This window comes from Scyliorhinus canicula, chromosome 12 (genome assembly GCF_902713615.1).
Source record: "Scyliorhinus canicula chromosome 12, sScyCan1.1, whole genome shotgun sequence".
NCBI lineage: Eukaryota > Metazoa > Chordata > Chondrichthyes > Carcharhiniformes > Scyliorhinidae > Scyliorhinus > Scyliorhinus canicula.
Genome location: NC_052157.1, coordinates 111249842 through 111277242, shown reverse-complemented (window position 1 = coordinate 111277242; position 27401 = coordinate 111249842). Strand labels below are relative to the sequence as shown.

General features: G+C 46.2%; 1 protein-coding gene across 3 annotated transcripts in view; it reads left to right on the top strand.

Moving 5' to 3' along the window:
• The window catches only part of bckdk (branched chain ketoacid dehydrogenase kinase), an 80304-nt gene that overhangs the window by 38777 nt on the left and 14126 nt on the right, over positions 1 to 27401 (top strand). For 2 of the 3 annotated variants that reach the window (XM_038813748.1, XM_038813745.1), the window contains exons 8-9: positions 6876 to 7004; positions 18339 to 18428. In XM_038813748.1, the coding sequence (XP_038669676.1) occupies positions 6876 to 7004; positions 18339 to 18428 (219 nt within the window). The remainder of the gene's footprint in view (positions 1 to 6875; positions 7005 to 18338; positions 18429 to 27401) is intronic. The other variant, XM_038813746.1, reaches the window with a different exon arrangement.

Sequence of the window (27401 nt, the reverse complement as noted above, 5' to 3'; positions counted from 1 at the left end):
AACGTTCCCTTGCAATCAGTTTCAAGTCAGAAGTTGGAATCCTGTGGATAGTAACTCCCCTCCTGACTTCCCCAACCCTGTCCACCATCTTCAAGGCACTAGGCAGGGGTTTGATGGAATACTCTTCCCTTGCCTGGATGGGTGCAGCTCCAACAGCATTTACAAAGCTCGATACCATCCAGGACAAAGCAGTCGGCTTGATTGGCCCCTCATTTACCACCACCACCAACATTCACTCTCTCCATCTACGACGCAGAGTAGCATCAGTGTGTACTATCTACGAGATGCACTGCAGCAACTCACCAAGGCTCACTCTATGGACGTTCCAAACCCACGGATTCTGCCACCTAGAATGACAAAGGCAGCAGATACCTGAGTACATTCCCTTCCAATGATACTCCCCTCCCTAGACAAAGTAACACTATTTAGTGTATTAAGTAATGCTATTTGGCCCATCGAGCCTGCACTGAACCTCCGAAAGAGCATTCCACCTAGGGCCACCCCATCTCCACAATCTCATAACCTAACCTACCACACCTTTGGAGGGAACCGGAGGTTAGTCAGTCACTTTTAGCGCTGTCAAGCAGAGGCGGATTGATCCTTGGTAAGATTGGGGTGTTAGGTTTGGAGTTACAATCAGATCATCCAAGATCTTATTAAACGGCGGAGCAGGCTCGAGGGGCTGAATGGCTTGCTCCTTGTTCGTATGCATGTCCTAGTGAATGACAGTGCAATTACACTGGTCAGGATTCTGTCCCTTTAGGTTTCAGAGATGCACCACAGTAGGATAGAAATTTGAGAAGAGAGATATATGGGGATGAGGGGTGGGGGGAGCGAGCACTCTGGCTTGTACCTGTAGATCCTCCGGTGTCCGTGTGACGCTTACTTCGGAGTCAGAATGTTGTGGGTCCCGTTCCAGAGACTTAAACGCACAAAATTGAGGCTGACCTTGTCCATGTCAGTCCTGAGGGAGTGCTGCATTGTTGATGGGCACTGTCTTTGGATGAGAAATTAAATCGAGGCATCGTCTGCCTGCTCAGGTGAGCATAAACAAATCAATGGCTCTATTGTGAAGCACACGGGGGAATTCTCCCTAGTGTCCTAATAGACTCCTGACGGGACAGAAGTAGGCCTTTCTGCTGTCTGGACCCTTTTTTTTTTTGAAAGAGCTGTCTAATTCCCCCAGCTTTTCCCCCATAACCCTGCAAGTATTCTGTGGCACATGTTTTAAACGTGCTATTGAAATGCTTCCATAACCATTTCAGGCAGTACATTCTGAATTATTCCAATTCTCTTCCCAAACCAAGTATGCACCAAGGCAGGCACTTTCCATAGCTAGTAATACCCGGAAAAGGTCACTGGTCTGTCGCTGGGGGCTTGTAACCTGAGGGGTACCACTCCACATCAAGCATGGCTGACCAGAAGACTGTCCCGCTCTTACCGTTGATGTGTTGGAAGGACTTTGCAGGTTGCCGCTCAACCTGTTTGGCCACGTTATGAACGCACCTTCCAAGGATGGCACAGTGGTTAGCACTGCTGCCTCATGCCTCCTAGGACCCAGGTTCGATCCCGGCCCCGGGTCATTGTGTGGAGTTTGCACATTCTCCCCGTGTCTGCGTATGTCTCACCCTCACAACCCAAAGATGGGACTGGCAGGTGGATTGGCCACGCTAAATTGCCCCTTACATTGGGGAAAAAAAAGAATTGGGTACTCTAAATTTAAAAAAAAAAATGAATTTGCCTTCCTTGGCCATCACACCCTGGGGTTGGACTCTAGCTTCTTGCTCTATGGCAGGGACAGTGCCCACTGTACCAAAGGCTGCCTCATTCTGGATTCTAACATCATATTTACCCCAGCTCCTCTTAGTTAATTTGCTCATGTTATGATGCTGGAGAAAAACCTCTGGAATCATCCACTGAAATATTGGACTTTAATAAGACCTGAGTTTTATATTTTTAAGAAGGACACAAACCCCAAAGGTGGCTGAGAATGTACTGCTGGCTCCTGACCGGAATGGCTGCAGGGGGCTTCTCAAAGGAGCAATGGAACCCCTCCCTGTGGTTCCAACAAGGTCATTCTGAAATAATCCAAAGACTGATTACCTTCTCTGATAAAGACAAAGGAACAGGTCCATTCCAAAGACCATGGGCATAATTGCCTCGACCGACTAGTGGACTCCAGTTCGAATGCACTGGAGTTAAAAACTATCTGAGAGAGCTGCCAGTGTTTCGCTGCCCATCGGTCTGTGTGTGCTGTGTGTGTGTGTGCTGTGAGAAATAGCAGCCTGACATTTGCCACACTGAAGATGATATAGTAACCAATGCAGAGCTCCTGCAAAAGAAAACGCGTTCTTTTGCAAGAATATCTGAAGCTCTCTCTCTGACTGTGAAAGTCAGATTGCATCTGGAAGAAGAACTGAAATCTCTCTATCAAACTACAGAACATCTGAACTGAAGAATCAGCTACTGGGATCAACCTGTATCAGCTGCAACGTGTCATTATCTACTCCTCACAACTCTTAGACTGTTTCGTATAACTTTTTGCTATAATTACTGACTTCTAACCTGTATGAATGTAGATGCACGTGCTTTACCATTTCTCCTTGCCTTTTTAGTTGTTAATAAACTTACTCTATCTTAACTCAAAGAAAACCTGGTTAAATTGGCTCCTTTTTAAACATAACTTTGTTAGGTTATACCTTTGTTGCTACCAGCAGAGGGTGGGTTAAATAAAGACACCGAGCCACTCATTCCTCTTCACCTAGATTTCTACAATCCAGGGGTATCCCAGCTGAATGGTGACCAGTCAAGGGGTCTCGCCCAGATCAACACTTTTGGGGAACCTCACCTGGGGCTGGTTGTAACACTCACTATCTTCAGTCTTTGTATTCCTTTCACTTATTGACCCTTCGGCCATTGGAAATAGATTTTCCTTTTGAGTCTAGATTAGAAACCTTCACTGGCAAATATTTAACCCTTATCCAACATCACTAAAATATTATTTTGTCAGTAGCATATCGCTGTTTTGGGGGCTTAATGCGTCCAAATTGATTGCCCCGTTTCCTACATTACTACTGTGACCTACGTTTCCAAAAGATTGGCGCTATACAAATGCAATTCTTTCTTCTGCCTCCTCCAATAGGCCTCAAACTGAGTGCACTTTCATTGGATGGTGGACAATCAGTATTGCTAATGTAAACCAATAGCTTCATAGTAACCTTTACTGTTACCAGCTTTTTATTTCAGTTCGGAAATTAGATTGTTGAACTTTTTTTCTTCTATCACAGAATGTGGGTGTCGCTGGCTAGGCCAGCATTGATTGCCCATGCCTAATTGCCCTTCAAAAGGTGGTGGTGAGCCGTGCCTTGATCTGCTGCAGTCCATGTGGTGTGATTGCCACCCATAGTGCTGTTGGGGAGGTAGTTCTAGGATTTAGACCCACTTCCAGTCAGGGTGGTGAGTGGCTTAGAGGGGTGTTCCCAAGCATCTGCTAACCCTTGTCCTTCCAGGGGTGAGATGTTGCAGGTTTGGTGGATTCTGTTGAAGGAGCCTTAGTGAGTGCATCTTGTGGAAGGTACACACTGCTGCTACGGTGTGTTGATGGTGGGGTAAGTGGATGTTTAAGGTGGTGGATGTCATGCAAATCAAGCAGGCTGTTTTGTTCTGGATTGTTGGAGCCACACTCACCCAGGCAAGTGGAGAGTATTCCTTCACATTCCTGACTTGTGCCTTGTGGACAGTGGACAGATATGGGGAGTCAGACGGTAAATTATTCATTGCCAAATTCCAAGTCTCTCACTTGCTGTTGTTGCCACAGTATTGATGTGGCTAGTCCAACTCAGTTTCTCATCAATGGTAACCCCCAGGATGTTGCTAGTGGGGCATTCGGTGATGTAACACCATTGAATGTCAATCGAATATGGTTGGATTACCTCTTGTTGGAGGTAGTCATTGCCTGGCACTTGTGGGCACAAATGTTACTTGCTACTTGACAACCCAAGTCTGGGTATTGTCCAGGGTCTGCTGCATTCGCACATGGACTGCTTCAGTATCTGAGGAGTTGAGAATGGTATTGAACGTTGTGCAATCATCAACGAACATCCCCACTTCTGACCTTATGATGGAAAGAAGGTCATTGTTGAAGCACCTAAAGATGGTTGGTCCTCAGGTACTATCCTGGGGAATTCCTGAAGTGATGTCCTGGAGCTGAGATGCTCGGCCTCCAACCATTGCTAGTCCAGTGATGTAACCACCCACATCCTCTCACAATGAAGCAAGAAGAAAGTGGATTGGATATTGACTCCAGTAAGTTCTGGCAGTGACCCAGTGTGGAACACTGGCTATGTGCAGTACTTCAAATAGACCAGCCCACGACTTTTGGGACGGTTTTCTTGTCAGCCCCTTTAGAGGTGTTTAATTCATTTTAACTGGCTATGTGCTAGAGCACAGGACGTGACTGCCCAGGAAATATTTGAAAACATCTGCTTTTACTCTTGTACTCAACTGAGCATTGAGGATTGCAGCTTGAAATAATTCTTGTTGAGACATGGCGTGAAGGGGCTGGTGAAAATACATTTATACAAACGATTATTTAAATATGGATTCATTACTTCAAGTAGGAAGATTTATTCACAACATTTTAGACAAAGGAAAGAAAGGACTTGCATTAATATAATGGCTCACATTTTCCAATTTACTGTCTGAACAGTTCCGAACGGCACCAATCGCAGGAAGAGTACCATTTGTCTCCTGGCATTTTTAAAGACTAGACTTTCCATGATGGCAGCTCCCTAAAACCTCCATCATAGAAACCCAGGCAATGACAGCGCAGCAGAGGCCAAGCCGCGCCCCCATTTTACAGCACTAGCTGCCATGTTCTGTGAGTGAGTTGGGAGAGGGGGAACGGAGGGGTGTGTGGGCCGTCTGGCATAGGATCTGGAGGGGTGTGATCGCTGCTTGGCGGCAGGAGGTGAGATGCTTGCGAGCGCTCTTGCGAAGCTGTAAACCAGGGTGAGTATCAGATAAACAGACCAAGTCTGCATGGCTCTGGCCATTCATAAAACAATCCGGGTGGCAGCACGGTGGTGCAGTGGTTAGCACTGCTGCCTCCTGGCACCAAGGTCCCAGGTTCGATTCGGTTCTGGGTCACTGTCCATGTGGAGTTTGCACATTCACCCCCTGCTTGCGTGATTTCCCCCCCCCACCCCAACCGAAAGATGTGCAGTTAGGTGGATTGGACACGCTAAATTGTCCCTTAATTGGAAAAAATGAATTGGGTGCTCTAAATTTAAAAAATAAATCAGTAAAACAATCTGGGCAGCGTAAATCTGACTATCAGAAGTTCAGACTGCCCGTGGAAGTACCAAGGATTTATTAACATCGCGACTTCCAGTGGGTGCCAAGGGTATCTTTTGGGGCACCTCCAGTTTCTGACAATCTGGAGACGGGAATATGTTATTACACATCTCAAACATTCTCAATTGCTCCATGTGCTGTCACATTTCTTTGAACTGTACTGGCTGTTCCCGGATAGTAAACCACCATCTGGCAGTGAGGCACAACCCATGTAGGTGGTGCTGCTAATTGAAGGATACGTTGATCGGGACGCCTGGAGATTTCCCTGCTCTTGTTTGCAAAATGCCCTTTGGTGTTCAACATCTCGCCTAAACAGCAGATTGTTGTTGACTGAAGAAGAACCCGATTAAATATTTTAATAAAAACATTAACTGGCAGAGAATGCGGGAATAGGTTTGGAGCAGATTGTTTTGATGGACAGACACAGTGGGCCAAGGGATTTTCCCCTCTGCTGATGTTTCACTGATTCTGTGAAGGTTGAGACGCATTAAAGTTTGAATTATTTTGGCCAGTGGTCAAAGAGTTCTTCAACCAACTTTGATCAGAATGTGAATATTAAACTAATCTCTGTGCTACTCAGCGCACCCACTTACTGTCAATCAATTTGAACTTCAGTTCACTTCACTGGTGGGAATTGAGTTAATTGCCAGGCCTCGTCTCACGGCTGCCATTTATATGTATTGTGGTGGGCGCAGGTGGCCTTCCCTTCCAGGGATGCAGTGAGTGGTGGGGTGGGGTCTTGGCGAGATGCAAAATGTTGGACAAAATTTTAAATCAGTAGAAATGAGAGAAAACCCAGCTAAATTCAAAAAAAATTAGTAAATCTATTTTTATTTGGATAGTAACTAAAATCTGAGGAAATGAGACTTCAAAAAGTCTGTGATCATGTAAAATGAAAACTAAATTATTTACACCTGATAAGACTTTTAATAAAATGTTATCCTTTCATGGGTTGTGGGCGTTGCTGGTGAGTTCAGCATTTATTGCCCATCCCTAATTGCCCTTGAACTGAATGGGTTGCTGGGCCGTTTCGGAGGGCAGAGAGTCCACAACATTGCTGTAGGTCTGGAGCTTGTAGGCCAAGACCAGGTAAGACTGGCAGATTTCCTTCTCTGGAGTGAACCAGATGGGTTTTTACGACTACTGATGATAGCTTGCATGGTCACAATTACTGAGACTAAGGCCGGAACTCTCCAGCCGTTTACGCTGGCAGGGTCGTCTGGTCCCATTAACGGCGCACCCTCGCTACGGGTTTCCAGATGACGATGGGTGTGAACAACAGAAACCCCATTGACAGCGGTAGGACCAGAAGATCTTGCTGCTGGCCAAGATGGGCCACCTCCCTGGCTTGTCCAGTAAATCCCACCATAGGTTTATATTCAAGATATCCTTTATTCATTTAATTTAAGTTTTCCCAGCTGTCAAGGTGGAATTTGAACCCTCGTCCTCGGAGCACTTGCCTGGGCTAGATTGGAGTTCACTTTAAATATCAGCCTTATTGATTTTGTTCCCTTTTCTAGGCGCTTATGTGAACATCAGTACGGAAGCTCCCCTAAAGTCCGGATAAACGGCCACGTGGCAGCAAGATACCCTTACATGCCCATGCCTCTGGACTACATCTTGCCTGAGTTGCTGAAGAATGCAATGAGGTGAGCACTGTTTCTCCACAGGGTGATGTCCACATCAGAGTAATCACTAGATCTTTGTGGGCAACTTTCTTAGAGGATAAGAGGGATGCACTTTATGCTTCGTTGGTATGTGCAAAATCCAGGTAATTATCATCTGCACATACCAACCATCTGGCCCAAGGAAGCTCCTGGATCCTTGGATTGTTGTATTTTATTAATATTTTCAGCTATGTTCTATGTCATTGAAACATAGATGAATTTTACAGTGCTAAACCATTAAAGCGTTGATAGTGGCACAAATTTCTAAAATTCAAGCAAAACACCTTTTCTTAAAAAACATTTCCTCTTTTTCCCATTTCTATCTCCTCTAACCAATCCTTCATTCCTGACATTTCCTTTCTACTCCTTGAAGGAATTGGCTCTGAACTTCCTGAATAATCTGCTGGGACTGTGCTAAAGCGCTGCCACAATCCATTAGTACAAGGCAACGATCAGGCCTCATTCACTGCCGACCAGTTTTGGGGTATTCCAGTCACTCGTATGTGGGCAGAAGGTAGAAGCTCCGATCTCTCTGGTGCCGTGATTGCGCATGTGACTCCACCAGTGTGTCATCATGGGACCTGCCCCTTTTGATTTTTTTCTCTCTCAAGTATTTGAAAATAGGACATGGAAACCCGGTGAGGCTGCTTTCCGCTTTCCCCACCAGGGCTAACATTTAGAAAAACAACTCTTGGAAAAAGAAGTCAGAAAATTCCACCCAACATTGAACACGGGGCCATGAGGGAGCAACAGGGCACCAAGAGAGGGGTTGCATGGGGCAACCTTTCAATCTGAGGCACAGTGGGATTTTACAGATGAGTGGGGCAGGTAGGTTTTGGAGGATACACCCTTCGAAGCAGAGAGATTCACTGCCCCTTGCAAATTAGGCGGTCCTCCCCTCTGATCCTGTAAGCACTCCCAGAGATCAGTGTTGGGGAACACCATGGGTGCATTCCTGTTGTAAACACTGGGATTATGCTCCGTGGATCTTTGGAGCCATTATCTTAGGTTAGCTGAACCTGGCTGGAGAGGCAAATTTTCGGTCATTTGGAAAACCGTACATAGGCCTTGACGTAGTCTGCACCATAAACAACATTTTCCGACCGTTCCCTCTGGTTGCTTACGGCAAGCCCCCACTGCAGATTCCCTGGTGGTGGAGAGTGTGAACAACATGAAGGCAGTGGCAGGACTGTTGCTTGAGCAACATGAGGGCAGCACGGTAGCACAAGTGGATAGCACTGTGGCTTCACAGTTCCAGGGTCCCAGTTTTGATTCCCTGCTGGGTCACTGTCTGTGCAGAGTCTGCACATTCTTCCTGTGTCTGCGTAGGTTTCCTCCGGGTGCTCCGGTTTCCTCCCACGGTCCAAAGACGTGCAGGTTTGGTGGATTGGCCATGCTAAATTGCCTTTAGTGTCCAAAAAGGTTAGGAGGGGTTATTTGGGTTGCGGGGATAGGGTGGAAGTGAGGGCGTAAGTGGGTCGGCGCAGACTCGACGGGCCGAATGGCCTCCTCCTGCATTGTATGTTCTGTGATCAATAAGCAAAGTACAAATTTAAATCTGGACATGATACAGGTCCTTGGAATCCAGTTGCACCAGATGTAATTGTTTTCAATCTTCAGGACCTTTTACATGTTTAATTGACAGTCTGTCTGACAATCTGACCAGCCTCAATGTGAGGAATCTGATGTGAAAAGTTGGGAGTTCTTGTAAATGCCACAGAATTCCTGGCACCAACTCGAAACGGTTTAACATTTTGAGTGGTGCTGTTGTGCGGCTGAGTCGAACTTCAACCTGCCTTTCTGCCCTGCTTTGTCTATTCGCCTGTTCTCGCTAATCTGCATTGCCTGGGGAAATGTCCTCTGACACGGCCATAATTGGAATAGTGGCCCCAGATAAGATGTTAGTCACATCTTCATGGATGGTTCCCTCTTTTTTTATAAATAAGAGCTATTAAAACTCTTGAGGTTGACTTTTTGGCTGACAGTAGTCATGTTATGCAACTCGTAACTTGTTTAAAAAAAATAGTTCATGTTTTCTGACAGTGTAAGCTGATCTCCATTCTTATCAACAGGATACAGCCGGCAGCTAAAAACAGCTCTAAACCCCTCCTATTTCTACACTGAATGTATTTGGCAGCATCTCTGACCAGCATAAAAGAGTTCTGTCTGGAGATTGTTTTTGTTCAAACTTCTCACAGCATTTTAGCTGAAGTGGGGATATTTGGCCGTGTGGGATTCTTCAATATGTCATGTGACAACTTGTTTTCAAATAGTTTATTTCACAATCCTGTTTTTTATAACTTGTTTTTAAAGTTTAGAGTACCCAATTCATTTTTTCCAATTAAGGGGTAATTTAGCGTGGCCAATCCACCTAGCCTGCACATTTTTGGGTTGTGGGGGCGAAACCCAGCAAACGGGGAGAGAATGTACAAACTCCACATGGACAGGGAGCCAGAGCCGGGATCGAACCTGGGACCTCGGTGGCGTGAGGCAGCAGTGCTAACCGCTTGCGCCGTCGTACTGCCCCTGTTTTTTAGAACTGACTAGTTACTTACTATGATTAATCTGTGAACCTACCAGAAGATAGTTAATGGATACCAGATACTTGAGATTTACTGAATAGGGAGGGCTATCTAGTTTATCCTTCCAGAGTATTTTCAAACTGCTAGGGCCCATTCGCTCCATTGCTTCTGTTCCTCGTTGTTGCATTGATCTTTTTTTCCCCCCATCCTCAAGCCCACTTGTGGGGTTGCCTTCAGTGGCCACTCCCAGTAAATCCCCCACTCTTTTTCCACCCCCCACCCCACCACAACTCTCGAACACAATTTCTACTCGGGTTGCCAATCCTCCAGAATTGGCCTGGAGTCTCCAGGAATCAAAGATCGTGACGATTGGAGAATCTTCGGAATATTGGCTTCTAAATATTGAGAATGAAAAGCCTGAGGGTATAATGTGTTTGGCTGCGGTTTTAAAAAGGATTTTGCTTTGCTTCTAGGAAATAGCAGATTATATTGACCAGAAAAATGTGGCTTGGCTACGGAGGTCCCTGGGGAGTTAATGTACTTTTTCAGCCTGCAGAGGTGGTTTGTTTGTAAGCTTGGGAAGATGAGGTCATTGATGGGTGGAGCCCAGGAAATGCGGAGAGTTTGGAGAAGCATAGAGAGAGAGAGAGAAGTTGAATTCTGATCTGCCTGTCTGAGTCCAAAATTCTTTCTAAGTAGGATAGTTTAAAAAAAAGAGTAATAATATTTTAAAGCAGGACACTCTTGTCTGAAGACCAGGAAGAGACTGAAGCAACCTGATTGAAGCAGCTACAGCCAGAGTCTGTACCAGGGTTCTAACCAGAGCCGGAATCTGTTCTGCAAAGCAAGAATTACTCTGCCCTGCTGATTTTTAAACTTAATTGAGTGCTGTATGTTTATTTTCTTGTTGTTTAATGGGAAATTGTATAGTGTTGAAGGGTAATTGTAAGCTGTTCTTTTTGGGTGTGAAGTTAAAAAGTTTAATATTTCAATTGTTTTGTTTTAGAAATACCAAAGCCCTATATATTGTTTTAGGCAATCACTCCTGGAGCGAATCATTCTGCACAATCTTGAAATATACTAAAATGTTGGGGTTTTGGTCCAGTATCCTAGCCACTGTTGGGGTCTGGTCTGGGATTGTAATGAGATCGATCTCCAAGAATTGCTTTGCTATTACTTCACTGTTTCTGGGTCACACTCCCTAACTGTGGCTGTACTTAAAGCACATGGACTGCAGCTCACCACCATCTTGTCGAGGGCAATCGAGGATGGGCAATAAATACTGGCCCAGCCAGCGACGCCCACATCCCTTGAAACAATTTTTTTTTTTAAAAAGTTCATCCAGTGAGCAGCCGGGGAGAAAAATCATTGGAAAGCCAGGGAACTACAGACCAGTGAGTCTCACGTCAGTGGTTGGGAAACTATTGGAGAAGATTCTGAAGGAGAGAATCGATCTGCACTTGGAGAGGCATGGTTTGATCAGGGATAGTCAGCATGGATTTGTCAGAGGAAGGTCATGCCTAACAAATTTGATTGAATTTTCTGAGAATGTACCCAAGTGTAACCAAGTGTGTAAATGAGGGTAGTGCAGTTGATGTGGTTTACATGGATTTAAGCAACGCCTTTGACAAGGTCCCACATGGGAGACTTTTAAGAAGACAATTGCACATGGCATACAGGGTGATTTGATAAAGTGGATTCATAATTGGCTTAGCTGTAGGAGACAGAGGGTGATGACCGACGGCTGCTTTATTTTCTGGAAGCCAGTGACCAGTGGTGTACCACAGGGATCTGTGCCGGGCCCCTTATTGTTTATCATTTATATAAATTACATAGATGACTAAGTGGGAGATCAGTATGCGGGATCAGTAAGTTTGTGGAAGACACAAAGATTGGCTGGGTGGTTAACAGTGAGGTTGAGTGTCTTGGGTTACAGGAAGATATAGACGGGATGGTTAAATGGGTGGATAAGTGGCACATGGAATTTAACCCAGAAAAGTGTGAGGTGATACACTTTGGAAGGAGCATTTAACAAGGAAATATACTATGAAAGATCTGGCACTAGGAAGTTCCAAAGAACAAAGGGACCTTAGTGATTTTGTCTATAGATCCCTGAAGGCAGAAGGGCAGATTAATAGGGCGGTGAAAAAGGCATACGGGAGACACTCCTATCAAGCAGGGCATAGATTAAAAAAGCAGGGGCGTCATGATGGAGCTGTGTAGAACTTTGAGGCCACAGCTGGAGTAGTGTGTACAATTCTGATTGAATCATAGAATTTTCATAGAATTTACAGTGCAGAAGGAGGTCATTCGGCCCATCGAGTCTGCATCGGCCCTGAGAAAGAGCACCCTACCTAAGCCCATACCTCCACCCTAACTCCACACCTCCACCCTATCCCCGTAACCCCACCTAAACTTTTTTGGTCACCTAAGGGCAATTTAGCATACTCAATCCACCTAACGTGCACATCTTTGGACAGTGGGAGGAAACCGGAGCACCCAGAGAAAGACCACACCAACACGGGGAGAACATGCAGACTCCGCACAGACTGGGACCCTGGAGCTGTGAAGCAACTTTGCTAACCACTGTGCTGCCGTGTTGCCACATTATAGGAAAGATGGAAAGATATGATTGCACTAGAGAGGATTGACCAGAATATTGCCTGGGATGGAATATTTAAGTTATAAAGAGAGGTTGGACAGGCTTGGGTCGTTTTCTCTGGAGCAGAGAAGACTGAGGGGTGACCTGATTGAGGTGTACAAGATTCTGAGGTGTATGGACAGTGTGGATAGGGAGCAGCTGTTCCCCTTAGTTGAAAGGTCAGTTACGAGGGGGCACAAGTTCAACGTGAAGGGCAAGAGGTTTAGTGGGGTTTGAGGAAAAACATTTTTACCCAGAGAGTGTTGAGGGTCTGGAATTCATTGCCTGGGAGGGTGGTAGATGTGGGATGCCTCACATCCTTTAAAAAGGATCTGGATGAGTACTTGACATGCCATAACATTCAAGGATGTGGGCCAAGTGCTGGCGAGTGGGATTAGGTGGACAGGTCAGGGGCTCTCGTGCATCAGTGCATACTCGACGGGCCGAAGGGCCTCTTTTGCACTCTAGTATTCTGTGAGTCAAGCACTATAACTGGATAATGAGTCTTTTAGCTTTCTAATTGGCATCGAAAGGCCGAACGTCACAAGGATGGGTGTGTTGACTGGCTAATGGGCGCAAGTCATGTGATAAACCTCCAGGAATACAGTTGGGATCCCAGTTCCACTGGCATCACTTCCTGCTCCCTACTGCTTAACAACCGGCAAACATATTGCACCAATTTTGTCAGTCCCCCAACGTAATCTATGAAACTTCTGTTTGGCCACCTCAAACCATTTTTTTTAGGCAGAGAGAAACCTGACTTCCTTTGTCAATATTTCACTTGTTTCCAAAATCAGATTGACCAAACTCTCCTTGTTCCTCTTCCTTTGACTCGCTATCTTTTTCCCTATTCTGCTTTGTGTTGTGTGACTTGCTGGTGTCTGATCGGTCTCTCACTCCCATGACTCAGTTTGCCCGCCTCTCTCTCTCGGCTTGTAATTCCTCGGCTAGATGCTTTGCCTACTGCTTATGATTTGGGACCAAGCAGCCTGCCACCTGCAGCACGTCGACTGCAGAGGTTGGCGACGCGCCACAACCATCTCCGGGGCAATTAGCAATGAGCAATAAACACTCAGCTGGCCCAGCCAGCGACACCCTCGTCCCATGAAAGAGTTTTCATTAAAAACTTTGTCAGCTTGTTTGTCTATCATGAGGCACTTGCTCACTCTCTGGATCTTTAACTGCACGGTAGAGGTTTGTTGCCTTGCTCCATCATGGGAGCTTTCTTTGCTTCCTGGTTACTGGGCCCATCTTTCCTCGGAGCCTCTTGTTGTGAGGACTTGTCATAACAAACAGGCCAATAGCCCTAGTACAGTGTTTCAAAAACATATTAAGTCATCAACTCAGTTTAAATTTTAAAAAGTGATTTACTAAGTGTGTTTTCCTCTTAAACAGAACCTTCTGGTGGAGGCAGCGTGCATGGCATGAAAACCATTTGACACGTTGCATGTCTGACTCCATTCTGTTTGCAGGGCTCAGTAGAAATATTTGAGTTGTTTTCTTCTAGAGTACTTTGCAAAACACAGCCTGTGGTAACTAGTTCCTGGAACCTCACCCTCTGTGAATGCTGCCAGCCCCCATAAACACTGCAATAATTAATCCAGGGAAGAACAGCCCCTTCTATTAAATCATTGATGTGAATTTGGTCTTCTCTGCCCTCTGGGGATTCATAGAACTGTTGCTGTTGAGCTTCAGGCCATTGTTTATCGTCAGTGATGACCTACTTTAAAGTTGGTGCCTGTCCAGCACAGACTCCGATGCCGAGACTTTGGTGAGGCTGCTTATTGTAATCATTGAGATCTGAAGTTGTTTATCTGTATAGTCAATTTATTTCCCCCTAATGCTTTGAAAGTTGTTTTTCTCCAGTTACAAATTTGCCACTGCAGAAACACATTTGGGCAGCAGGGTAGCATGGTGGTTAGCATAAATGCTTCACAGCTCCAGGGTCCTAGGTTCGATTCCCGGCTGGGTCACTGTCTGTGCGGAGTCTGCACATCCTCCCCGTGTGTGCGTGGGTTTCCTCCGGGTGCTCCGGTTTCCTCCCACAGTCCAAAGATGTGCGGGTTAGGTGGATTGGCCATGCTAAATTGCCCGTAGTGTCCTAAAAAGTAAGGTTAAGGGGTGGGGGGTTGTTGGGTTACGGGTATAGGGTGGATACGTGGGTTTGAGTAGGGTGATCATGGCTCGGCACAACATCGAGGGCTGAAGGGCCTGTTCTGTGCTGTACTGTTCTATGTTCTATCACTGTCTTATCCTTAACTATTTAGTCGGAGTCGATTTTGTTCATTTTTGTTATTTGTTTCTGGGGTGTGAATGTCACTAGCCAGGCCAGCATTTATTGCCCATCTTTAATTTCCCTCAAGAAGGCGGTGGTGAGCCACCACCTTGAGCGACTGCAGTCCATCAGGTGTAGGTACACCCACAGTGAAGGGTAAGTGGGAGGAAGAGTTGGGGAGGGAGGTGGAGGCTGGCCTGTGGGAGGAAGCTTTGAGGAGGGTGAATGCATTCTCGTTGTGCGCTAGGCTTAGCCTTATTCAGTTTAAGTGGCCCACAGGGCACATATGACAGTGGCCACAATGAGCAGGTTTTTTTTGAAAGGTGTGGGCGATGCGCGGGACAGACCGCAAATCATGTCCACATGTTTTGGGCTTATCTGAAGCTTGGGGGATTCTGGCAGGGGTTTGCCGACGTTATGTCGGAGGTCTTGAAGGTGAAGATGATCCCGAGTCCAGAAGTGGCGATCTTTGGAGTGTCAGAGACCCGGGAGTCCAGGGGGCAAGACAGGCCGACGTCTTGGCCTTTGCCTCCCTGGTAGCCCGGATACGGATCTTATTAGAATGGCGGGACTCGGGTCTGCCGAAACCGGGGGTGTGGGTGAGTGACCGAGCAGAGTTTCTTAGGCAGGAGAAGATAAAGTTCACCTTGAGAAGGCATGTGGGTGGGTTTGCCCGGAGATGGCAGCGTTAATCCAGGCCCGGGGGGGGGGGGGGGGGGGGGGGGGGGGGGGGGGGGGGGGGAATAGGGTGGTTGGGGAGTGGGAGGCGGGATGATCAGTGTTCGGTATTTAGTTGGTTTGATTATTTGCAGCCCTGTTGGCTTGTTTTGTTTTGTGGTTGTGTTTGCTGTGTAAATATATAAATGCCTCAGCAAAATATTTTTCAAAATGTACACCCACAGTGCTGTTAGGGTAGGAATTCCAGGAATTGGACAGTGAAGAAATGGTGACATAGTTCCAAGTCAGGATGGTGTGTGAAGATGGTAGATTTTAGATCTATAAGTAAATATATGAATTATGTTGGTTGGTGTGGTGGTATGAATGGGAGCACTGCCATTGGTGCAGAGCATGGGTTTCCCATTGGCTCTGGCTGGTCATGTGCCTCTCATCCGATTGGCTGGGACTAGTCATGGGACTGCTCACCAATTGGTCGAGAGGCAAGTCGACCCCGCCTCCGAGGCGGGGTATAAGTACCCAGAGTTCCCGGCGGTCGGCCTTACTCTGTAGTCGATCATCGGGCTAACAATTAGCTGATTAAAGCCACAGTTCGGATCCTAATCGGGTCTTGAATCCAATTGATGGTACATCAGTTGATGATTGTGCAGGCTATAGAAAAAGGGCAGTGCATATGTATGTATGTTTTTATATATGTGAGTTACCAAGTTACATTCACCACAATATGTTTAGACAGTGGTTACATACATAGAATTTATGACCTGCTGGTTATATGCCCATCGTTTATGCTCCATACGAGCATCTTCCCACCTTACTTCCTGTCTCCCCATTCTCCAGCAGCATTTATCTAGCTTCCTCATAAATAGATCTTTTGCTACTGATCTCATCACTCCCATGTTATAGCACGTTCCACAACTCTGGAAATTTGCTCCCTGGATCTCTCAATGCTCCTTAAAACCTAGATCTCTGTCCAAACGTTAGGTCTCTAAACATTTCTCTTGCATTTGGGTGGCACGGTAGCATTGTGGATAGCACAATCGCTTCACAGCTCCAGGGACCCAGGTTCGATTCCAGCTTGGGTCACTGTCTGTGCGGAGTCTGCACATCCTCCCCGTGTGTGCGTGGGTTTCCTCCGGGTGCTCCGGTTTCTTCCCACAGTCCAAAGATGTGCAGGTTAGGTGGATTGGCCATGATAAATTGCCCTTAGTGTCCAAAATTGCCCTTAGTGTTGGGTGGGGTTACTGGGTTATGGGGATAGGGTGGAGGTGTTAACCTTGGGTAGGGTGCTCTTTCCAGGAGCCGGTGCAGACTCGATGGGCCAAATGGCCGCCTCCTGCACTGTAAATTCTATGTAAATTTAGTTGTCTGAAATCCTGTTATGTGATTCGGTTTTGAACTTTGATAATGCTCCTGTGCAGTAGCTTTGGGATCCTTGAATGCGTTAAAGGCACTACTTAAATGCAAGTTGTTGCCGTTAAGTTCCTTACAGGATTAATTGGTGACTACATTATATTTACACCCCATAGCTTTGGAATCTCACAAGTGTCATGTGAGAGTACCTTTTATAAATGGGTGTGTATATAAATATCTGTAGTGAGAGTACCTTTAAGAAATGGGTGTTTACTACAGCAGTGATGTCAGAGTGGGTGGAGCTGGGCTGTCTGTCAGCTTTTTACTTTTGTTTTTGAGCAGGCTGCAGGGTGTGTTTTAGTTTCGTTTTCAGTGTTGGAGTTGAAGCCAGACCAAGCAGGTGTACTGCTGTTCTCTCTGCCATCAAAATACTATCTCTGGATCATTTGGTGAATTGAGAATTATAAATGTTTTCAGTAGTGACTTTAACCTGATGTGCTTCTGGTAAAAGGTGTTATTTTTAAGTCGTATGGCTTAAAAGCTTAAAAGGTTTACTTAGTGCTGTAGTCTTTTGGGGTTGTTTTTGAATTAATGGTTGCTAAGATGTTCACTATGTTTTTAAAAAGGTTAACTTGAGTACATAGAATAAACTTTGTTTTGCTTTTAAAAAATACTTTTCCATTTCTGCTGTACCACACCTGTAGAGTGGGCCGTGTGATCCCCATACCACAATCTATTAATCCATGATACACGGGGGGGGGGGGGGGGGGGGGTTCTCTAAACCCTGACCCATAACACAAGTGAAACCCATCTTCTCCATGTCTACCGTATTGGCCCCCGTTTGTAATTTGAAAGAACATAGAACATGCAGTGCAGAAGGAGGCCATTCGGCCCATCAAGTCTGCAGCGACCCACTTAAGTCCTCACTTGCAACCTATCCCGGTAACCCAATAACCCCCCCCCCCCCAGCCTTTTTGAACACTAAGGGTAATTTAGCGTGGCCAATCCACATAACCTGCACGTCTTTGGACTGTGGGAGGAAACCGGAGCACCCGGAGGAAACCCACGCAGACACGGGGAGAACATGCAGACTCTGTACAGACAGTGACCCAACGGGGGAATCGAACCTGGGACCCTGGCTCTGTGAAGCCACAATGCTAACCACTTGTGCTACCATGCTGCCCTTTTTACCAAGTCACCTTTTAAGTCCATTTCTTCAGTTTTTCTTGACCGCTGTACCCATTCCGTTTTGTTATCATCCTCTTGAGTCCTTTTGGCACTTTCTCCAGGGCTTTCTATAATTTTCTACAATGGAAACCAGAGCTGTTCACAGGACTCCCCAGTGTGGTCTAGCCAAGGTTCTAGTTGAATCTTGAAAGATTGTTGTTACTGGTAAACAACCTGATCTTCCGTTCTGTAGTTTTTGAGATTTGCTGCCTGCAACTCCCTGCCAGATATCAGGGCCGGGTTTCTCCGTGGTGAGGTACTGCTGCTGGTGAGGACGAAGAATTTTGGTGCCCCATTCTCTGGCGGCAGGAGTCTCTACATCCGCCGCTAGTCAATGGGATTTCCCATTGAAGGCATCCCACGCAGCCGAGATACCCGCGGATGGAGCTGCGCTGCCAGAGGGACCAGAGAATCCCGCTGCCAGCAAATGGCTCGAGAATCCCGTCCCAAATCCCCTGTAGATACCCTCCTCAGCGGGACAGTGGATTTGAATCCTTAACTGTGTTTGTTTGTTATCCGACAGCTCCAATATTTTAGAATTGAAATGGCTCAAACTAACATGTGTAAATGCACCTCTGTATGTCTCATGGCTTTTAATTGTCTGCCTTGTCTCTCTCCTTTCACAGAGCCACAATGGAGAGTCACCTTGACACTCCTTACAACGTACCTGACATTGTGGTCACCATTGCCAACAACGATATTGATTTTGTCATCAGGTAAATCATGTTTACCTTGTAGTTTAACTTGTGCCTGTTTCTTTGTGATGACAGCCTCTTCTCCTCATCGATTTTTCTTCAGACGTTATTATTTTTTGTGTCAACTATGCAGTTTGCCAGGTTCCCCAGGAACTGCAACCAGAAAGCAACATTATGCTGAGTGTCAAATTTCCCATTTACCCTCGCAGAACCTGTCTACTGGGGCAGACCTGTGCAGGGAGGCTAGTGAAGGGTTTGACACGGAGTCATCCAGATTCGAAACGTCAGCTCTGTTCTCTCTCTCCACAGATGCTGTCAGACCTGCTGAGATTGTCCAGTATTTTCTATTTTTGTGTTAGGTCAGTAATAGCTGCTTGTGAGCGTTGGAAAGGTGGGTTGAAAGGGGGGTGATACTGAGAGTCATTCCATCCATACTCTGTGTCACAGTTCAATAGGCCACATCAATAGAACCTCAGTAACACTTTAGGCTCTGCCAATAATGAGGGAAACCAACAATTATTTGGGTGCATAGGTTGTTTTTAATGTGTAGTGAAATGTCCCAATGTGTTTCACAGAAATACTAATCAAGCAAAGTAGACACCAAACCACATTTAGATATTGAGAGGTGACCAAAACCTTGGCTAGTTAGGTTGTAAGGGGGTGTTGAGAAAGATGGGGAAGGGGAAGAGGTTTAGGGAGCGGTGTTTCAGAGCTTGAGGCCCAGGCACCCGAGGGTGCAACCTGCAGGATTGAGGCAAAGGAGAGGATAGAAAGTACTCTAAAACCTGCCCCGATAGATCACTTTTGTATGGAGGTCTTGGGGAAACACGTAACTCTTAAGTTAGGTTTGAAAGCGATGCTGGTAACTTTGCGGCAATAATAGATTCTTGCTCAGCAGTAAGGCCAGCTCATGGAGTTGGTCTTCTCTGTTGAAGGAGGTAACTGTGACACATTGTCCCCTTGTGCAGTGCTTGGTGTTGGGAGTTGCTGCATCACTCCCACCAGAGGTGCATGTAAGTAGCTAACTAAATATATTAATGATTTAGATGAGGGAACTCACATAGAATCATAGAATTTACAGTGCAGAAGTAGGCCATTCAGCCCATTGAATCAGCACCGGCTTGGATAGAGCACCCTACTTAAGCCCACACCTCCACCCTATCCCCGTAACCCAACCTAACCTTTTGGACACTAAGGGACAATTTAGCATGGCCAATTCACCTAACCTGCACATCTTTGGACTGTGGGAGGAAACCAGAGCACCCGGAGGAAACTCATGCAGACATGGGGAGGAAATACAATCTCCACACAGTCACCTGAGACCGGAATTGGACCCGGGACCCTGTGCTAACCACATGGCCACCATGCCATAATATCTCCAGATTTACAGATGTCACAGAGTTGGGTGAGCTGTGAGGAGGATGCAGAGATGCTTCAGTGTGTTTTGTATAAATGTGAGGTTATCTACTTTGTTAGCAAAAACAGGAAGGCAGATTATCATCTCAATGGCTATAGATTGAGAGTGGGGAATATGCAAGGAGACCTGGATGCCCTTGTACACCAGTCTCTGAAGGTAAGCATGCAGGTACAGCAGGCAGTAAAGAAGGTAAATGGTATGTTGGCCTTCATAGCGAGAGGACCCCAATATGGAAATGGAGATGTCTTGCTGCAATTATAAAGGGCCTTGGTGAGACCAAACCTAGAATGTTGTGTGCAGTTTTGGTCTCCTTATCTGAGGAAGGATGTTCTTGCTATAGAGAGAGTGCAGCAAAGATTTACCAAACAAATTCCTGGGATGGCTGAACTGGCGTATGAGGAGAGATTGAGTCAGTTAGGTTTATATTTGCTGGAGCTTAGAATGAGGCGGGGAGGGGAAGAGAGAATCTCATAGAAACCTATAAAATTCTCACAGGACCAGGCAGGGTAGATGCAGGAAGGATGTTCCCGATGGCAGGGGAGTCCATAACCAGCAGTCACAGTCTAAGGATCTGGGGGAAATTATTTAGGACTGAGATGAGAAAAAGTTTCTTCACCCAGAGTGGTGAGCCTGTGGAATTCGCTACCACAGAAGGTACATGAGGCCAAAAAATTGTATCTTTTCAAGAAGGTGTTAGATATAGCCCTTGGGCCTAAATGGATCAGAAAATGTGGGTGGTGGAAAGCGGGGACAAGTTATTGAGTTGGATTATCAGCCATGGAAATGAATGGTGGAGATGGCTCGAAGAGACAAATGGCCTACTGCTCCTATTTCCTATGATTCTAACCTCTAACACATATTAAATGAAAATGAAAATCGCTTACTGTCACGAGTAGGCTTCAAATGAAGTTACTGTGAAAAGCCCCTAGTCGCCACATTCCGGCGCCTATACGGGGAGGCTGTTACGGGAATCAAACCGTGCTGCTGGCCTGCTTGGTCTGCTTTCAAAGCCAGCGATTTAGCCCTGTGAAGGGGGAATAGAGCATGTCCAGGGAGTTAGACCAGTCATCTTCACATTGGTAGGAGGAAAAATAAGAAAAGCTTGGCAGATGGAAAATGTGAAGTTATGCACATTGGTAGGAAGAATAAAGGAGCTAAATATTGTTTAAATGGAGAAAATGGCAGCACAGAAGGATTTGGGCGTCTTAGTACATAAATCACCAAAAGCTAGATTGCAATTTTAGCAGGTAAGAGGGAAGGTAAATGGAATGTTGGCCTTTAGGTCAAAGGGAATTAAGTATAAAAATGGGGAAGTCTTATAAAAACTATACAAGGCATTAGTTAGACCACACTTGGAATACCAACCAGTTTTGGTCCTTTTATCTAAGGAGAGATACACTGGCATTGGAGGCAGTCCAGAGAAGGTTCACAAGGTTGACCCTGGGTATGGAGGGATTTTCTTATGAGGAGAGATTCAGTAGATTGGGCCTGTACTTTTTATTTTCAGTTACGGGCTGTGGGGCTTGGTGGTTTGGCCAGCATTTATTGCCCATCCCTAGTTGCCCTTCAGAAGGTGGTAGTCTGTTGCCTTCTTGAACTGCTGCAGTCCTTCGAGTTGTAGGTACACCCACTGTGCTGTTGGGGAGGGAGTTCCAGGATGTTGCCCCAGCGACAGTGAAGGAATGGCGATATATTTCCAAGTCAGGGTGGTGAATGACTTGGAGGGGAATCTCCAGGTGGTGGGGTTCCCAGGTATCTGCTGCTCTTGTCCTTCTAGATGGTAGTGTTTGTGGGTTTGAAAGGTGCTGCCTAAGGAACCTTGGTGAGTTACTGCAGTGCATTTTGTAGATGGTGCACACGGCTGTCACTGTTCAACGATGATGGAGGGTTTGAATGTTTGTTGGTGAGTTACTGCAGTGAATCTTGTAGATGGTGCACAGGACTGCCACTGTTCGACAGTGATGGAGGGTTTGAATGTTTGTGGAAGGGGGAGCCATCAAGTGGGCTGCTTTATACTGGACAAGGTCGAGCTTCTTGAGTGTTGTTGGAGCTGCACTCATCCAGGCAAGTGGAGAGTATTCCATTACACTCCTGACTTGTGCCTTGTAGATGGTGTACAGGCTTTTTGGGTGGGTGGGTGGGTGTTGGTTGGGGGGGGGGGGGGGGGGGGGGGGAGAGGAGAATCAGGAGGTGAGTTACTCACTGTAGGATTCCTAGCATCTGACCTGCCCTGGTGTTTAGGCAGTCTGGCAGCAGGGCAGCACAGTGCAAAACTTTGTTGCCTCACACCACCAGGGTCCCAGGTTTGATTCCTGCTTGGGTCACTGTCTGTGCGAAGTCTGCACGTTCTCCCCATGTCTGTGCGGGTTTCCTCCGGGTGCTCCGGTTTCCTCCCACAAGTCCTGAAAGATGTGCTTGTTAGGTGAATTGGAAATTCTGAATTCTCCCTCAGTGAGCCCGACCAGGCACCGGAGTGTGGTGACTAGGGGCTTTTCACAGTAATTTCATTGCAGTTTTAATGTAAACCAACTTGGGACAATAATAACCATTTAAAAAAAGAAGAATGAGAGGCGAATTTGGGATTCTCAAGGGATTACATAGATACATAGAACATACAGTGCAGAAGGAGGCCATTCGGCCCATCGAGTCTGCACCGACTCACTTAAGCCCTCACTTCCACCCTATCCCAATAACCCCTTCTAACCTTTTTTGGACACTTCAGGGCAATTTAGCATGGCCAATCCACCTAACTTGCATGTCTTTGGACTGTGGGACGAAACTGGAGCACCCGGAGGAAACCCATGCAGACACGAGGAGAACATGCAGACTCAGCACAGCCAGTGACCCAGCAGGGAATTGAACCTGGGACCCTGGCGCTGTGAAGCCACAGTGCTAGCCACGTGTGCTACCGTGCTGCCCGTGCTTGGCAAGGGAGATGCTGAATCTATCTTATGAGTGAGTCTAGAACCAGAGGGCATAATCTTAGAGTAAAGGGTCACCCAGTTGACAAATATGCGGAGGAATTTCTTAAGAGGGTCATGAGTCTGTGGAATTCTTTAGCCCAGGTGCTGTTTGTTAAGTATTTTCAACGCTTGAGATAGGTAGATAGATATTTAATCAGTAAGGGAATCTAGGTTTATGGGGATAATGTGGGAAAGTGGAGTTGAGGATGATTAGATGAGTCACAATCTCATTAAATGGTGGAGCCTGACTTGATGGGCTGAATGGCCTACTTTTGCTCCTACTTCTTATGGTCTTATCCTATGTAAATTTGTGTTTGGGGCAGCATGTGGCGCATTGGTTAGCACTGGGACTGCGGCATTGAGGACCCGGGTTCGAATCCCGACGCTGAGTCACTGTCCGTGTGGAGTTCGTACATTCTACCCATGTCTGCGTGTGATTCACCCCCACAACCCAAAGATGTGCACGTTAGGTGGATTGGCCACACTAAATTGCCCCTTAATTGGGAAAAAAAAAATTGGGTACTCTAAATTTGAAAAAAAGTAAATGTATGTTTGCACGTGGCATTCAAGTTGCACCACTCGAAGGGCAGGATGTTCTCTCTCGGCTAGGTAACCGTTATTTTCCAAACAACATAAACAGAGAAAAAATAATCATCTGATGTATCTTATTGCTATTCCTGGAAGCTTAGGGTGAGGAATTATGCTGCCGCATCTCCCTCCATCATAACTGTGACCCTCACCCCAAAAGTGCTTCATTGCCTGTGAAGTGTTTTCACGTGTCCAGGATGGAAGTCACTCTATAAGAGCAAGTTTGCCCTTTCTTCAGCAGGCTGGTTGTTTATTTACGACCTGTTTACCTTCATTTCCCTAAAAATCTCGAGTCAGTACAGATCACTTTCATGACCATCGCTGGCCGTGCTTCTGAAACCTGATGCGTGAGTAAGCAAAACTCTGATCACAGATGTTCCTGGAGTATATTACACACTTGTCTTGCCAAAATACTTCAAACATTCCTGTCAGAATACAGACAGCAAGTGCTGCCACTGTGCCGACCGATCTCATAGTGAAGTGTGGAGTGATGGCAGAATAAGGAAGCCACTTATTCTGAAAGCAAGGTGTCCGTTTTCACACCTATGCTGACGGCAAGTCCTACCTCACCATCGCCTATGATTCTTCCCCTATTGCTAAATTGTCTGATCGCTTGCCTGACATTTGATACTGGGAGAGCAGAAATTTCTTGCAGTTAAATATTAAAGAGAATGAAGCCATTGCTTTCAATCTCAGCTCCCTAGCAACTAGTCCATCTCTGTCCCTGGCAACTATCTGAGACTAAACCAGTCTGTCCGCAACCCTCATGACCTGTTGACCCTGAGATGAGCTTCTGACCGCACATTTGTGCCATCATCTAAGACCACCACTAACATTGCCCACATTTGCCCCTGCAGAGTTCATCTGCTGCTGAAACTCTCATTCAGCCTTGTTCCCTCAAGGCATAACTATTCCAATGTACCTGGGGCTGGTCTCCCACATTCTGTACTCCAAAAACTTTATATCATTTAAATCTCTGCTGCCCGTGACCGTGCTCGCTCACATCGCCCATCACTCCTGTGCTTGCTGGCCCATGTTAGCTCCCAAACAAGCAATGTCGACATTTGAAAATTCTCATCCTGATCTTCAAATCTCTCTTGCCCCCGCCCCCCACTATCTTTTTAATTTCCCCAAGTCCCACATCGCTCCAAGATATCTGTGCTCCTTGTCCTGTGGACCTTTCAGCATCCCAGATTTTAACTGAGCCGCACCTTCAGTTGCCGAGGCTCCAGGCTCTAGAATATCTTCTCTAAACCTCACTGACTGTCTACCTCTTCGACCACTCCCTGAAACCTCCTCCTTTTGACCAAGCTTTTGCGCTCTGCCTTACTTGGTTTGGTGTTTAACCTTTCTGTATAATGCCTCTGTGAAGTGCCTTGAGATGTTTTTAATACTTTTAATATAAGTTGGTAAGTAGTTCAATAATGTTGAGGAGCAAGGAGACCTGGGAATGCAGATGCATAACCATTAAAAGTAGCAACACTGGTTTTAAGGCCGCATGGAGTGCAAGCAAGTTACTGCAGCTCATGTCTAAAGGAATAGAATCCAAAAACAGGGAAGTTGCGATCTGTTCTATCGAACCTGGGTTAGAGGAAGTGTGCGGCCTCATTTCCATTCTATGGGAGAGGTAGCAAGGCGATAGAGATAGCTACATCCTCTCGATTTTTGTTACATCTGCGCTATCCGGAAAGATTAGAACATAGAACATGGAACAGTGCAGCACAGAACAGGCCCTTCGGCCCTCGATGTTGTGCCGAGCAATGATCACCCTACTCAAACCCACGTATCCACGCTATACCCGTAACCCAACAACCCCCCCCCCCCTTGAGTGTAGAACTGGAGTCACCTATCGATATGAGGGGCTGTAGGACATTGACAAATTCCATGGAGTTGAGCACCTTGCATGGTGCCTTTCTTTTGACTAACAGCCTGTGAGCCACAAGATTTATTGCAAGTTATTTCGCAATGTACCATAGCTGAATTCCCCCATTCCTTTTGGAGTGAGGAATGGCTGGCTCAGATTTTTTAAGGTTCTGTCCCTTTTGTTTTGGACCTCTCACCAGAAGAATAAAAAAAAATCTTTCACTATTTAATCGCATCTTAAATACCCCAAATAAATCACACTAATCCTCAGAGGTTCAGGCCTAATTTATGTAACCGCTCCTCGTTATTTAATCACTTTAACCTTGATATCATTTTGATAACTGCATCCCTTCCAAGAGGAGCATATACTTTCTTAGTTGGGGCAACTAGAACTCAAAGCAGCACGGTGGCACAATGGTTGGCGCTGTTGCCTCAGCACCAGGGACCCGGGTTCAATTCCAACGTTGTCTCCATGTGTTTCCTCTGGGTGCTCTGGTTTCCTCCGACTGTCCAAAAGCAATGTGCAGGTTAGATGGACTGGCCATTCTAAATTGCCCCTCTGGTGTCCAAAGATGTGCAGGTTAGGTGGGGGAGTGGATGTAGGTAGGGTGCTCTTTCAGAGGGTCGGTGCAGACTTGATGGGCCGAGTGGCCTCCTGCATTGTATACTTGAGGAAGAAATGTGAAGGTATCGGAGAGCGTACAGAGGAGATTCACAAGAATGATTCCAGGATAAAGAACTGTAGCTATGAGGTTGGGACTGTTTTCTTGGAGGAAGGAAAGCTGGGAGGAGACTTGATAAGAGGTATTCGAGATTCTGAGGGAAATGGACAGGGTAAATAGTGAGAAACTTCCCTCAAAAGAGCATCAGGAGCTAAAGGGCACAGAATCAAAATAATTGGCAAAAGGAGTAAAAATGATGCAAGGAAAATCCTTTTCACCCAGAGGGTGGTTGGAATCTGGAACAAGCTTCCAGAGAGGGTGGTGGAGGCCAGCTTGATCGAGGTATTCCAAAGGAGTTGGATTGCTATCTGAAAAGACTGAATGTGCAAGGTTACAGGGATAAGGCAGGGGGTGGGTAGGATGTTCCTTCAGAGAACCAGTGCAGACTCGATGGTCCTTCTGCACTGTAAACGTTCAGTGATTCTCTAACCCATCTACCTTGCAGTAAAGGCCAGAATTCCATTAAACATTTTGTACCTGCTTATTTTTAGTTTCTAAGGGAACAATAAGCAACAAATGTCATATTGAAGGTCGCAATGGTAATGGCTGTGACATGTCACCGACTGCCATGTCAGAATTAGTGATATCAGTGGGTCAGTTAGTGTGTATGAGTCAGCTTTGTACAGAAAGATGTTAGCATGACGTGCTCTAGCAGAAAGATTGCAGCTTCAGTTTGAATTTGTGTCACGATTATTGGTGTTTGAAAGTATTATCGATGTTATTCAGTCCAGTACAAGTATGCCCTCTAACTCAGTGGCCAATGAGTGGGTGTTTGGTTGAAAATAGAGATTAGAAAATTAAACTGGTGGGTAGTCAGCTGACATTGCAGCTTAACATGTGCTTTTATCTATCTTTCATGGGATGTGGGCATAGCTGGCAAGGCCAGCATTGGTTTCTCGTCCCTAATTGCTCTTAAACTGAGTGGGCTTGCTTGGCCATTTCAGAGGACAAGTTATACTTTTAAAATTCATTTTTACGCAATGTGGGCTTCGCTGGCAATGTGAATATTTGTTGCCCATCCCTAATTTCCCTCGAGAAGGTGGTAATGAGCTGCCTTCTTGAACCGCTCCCAGCCCATGTGGTGTAGATATACTAGCCGTGCTGTAGGGGAGGGAGTTTCAGGAAATTTGACCCAGCAGCAGTGAAGGAACAGCGATATATTTCCAAGTCAGGATGGTGAGTGACTTGGAGGCGAACCTCCAGGTGGTGGGGTTCCCAGGAATCTGCTACCCTTGTCCTTCGAGATGGTAGTGGTCCTGGGTTTGGAAGGTGCTGTCTCAGGAGTCTTGGTGAGTTGCTGCAGTGCATCTTGTAGTTGGTATATACAACTTTTGCTGTGTATTGGTGGTGGAGGGAGTGAATGTTTGTGGAAGGGGTGCCATTCAAGAAGGCTGCTTTGTCTTGGATGGTGTTGAGCTTCTTCAGTGTTGTTGGAGCTGCA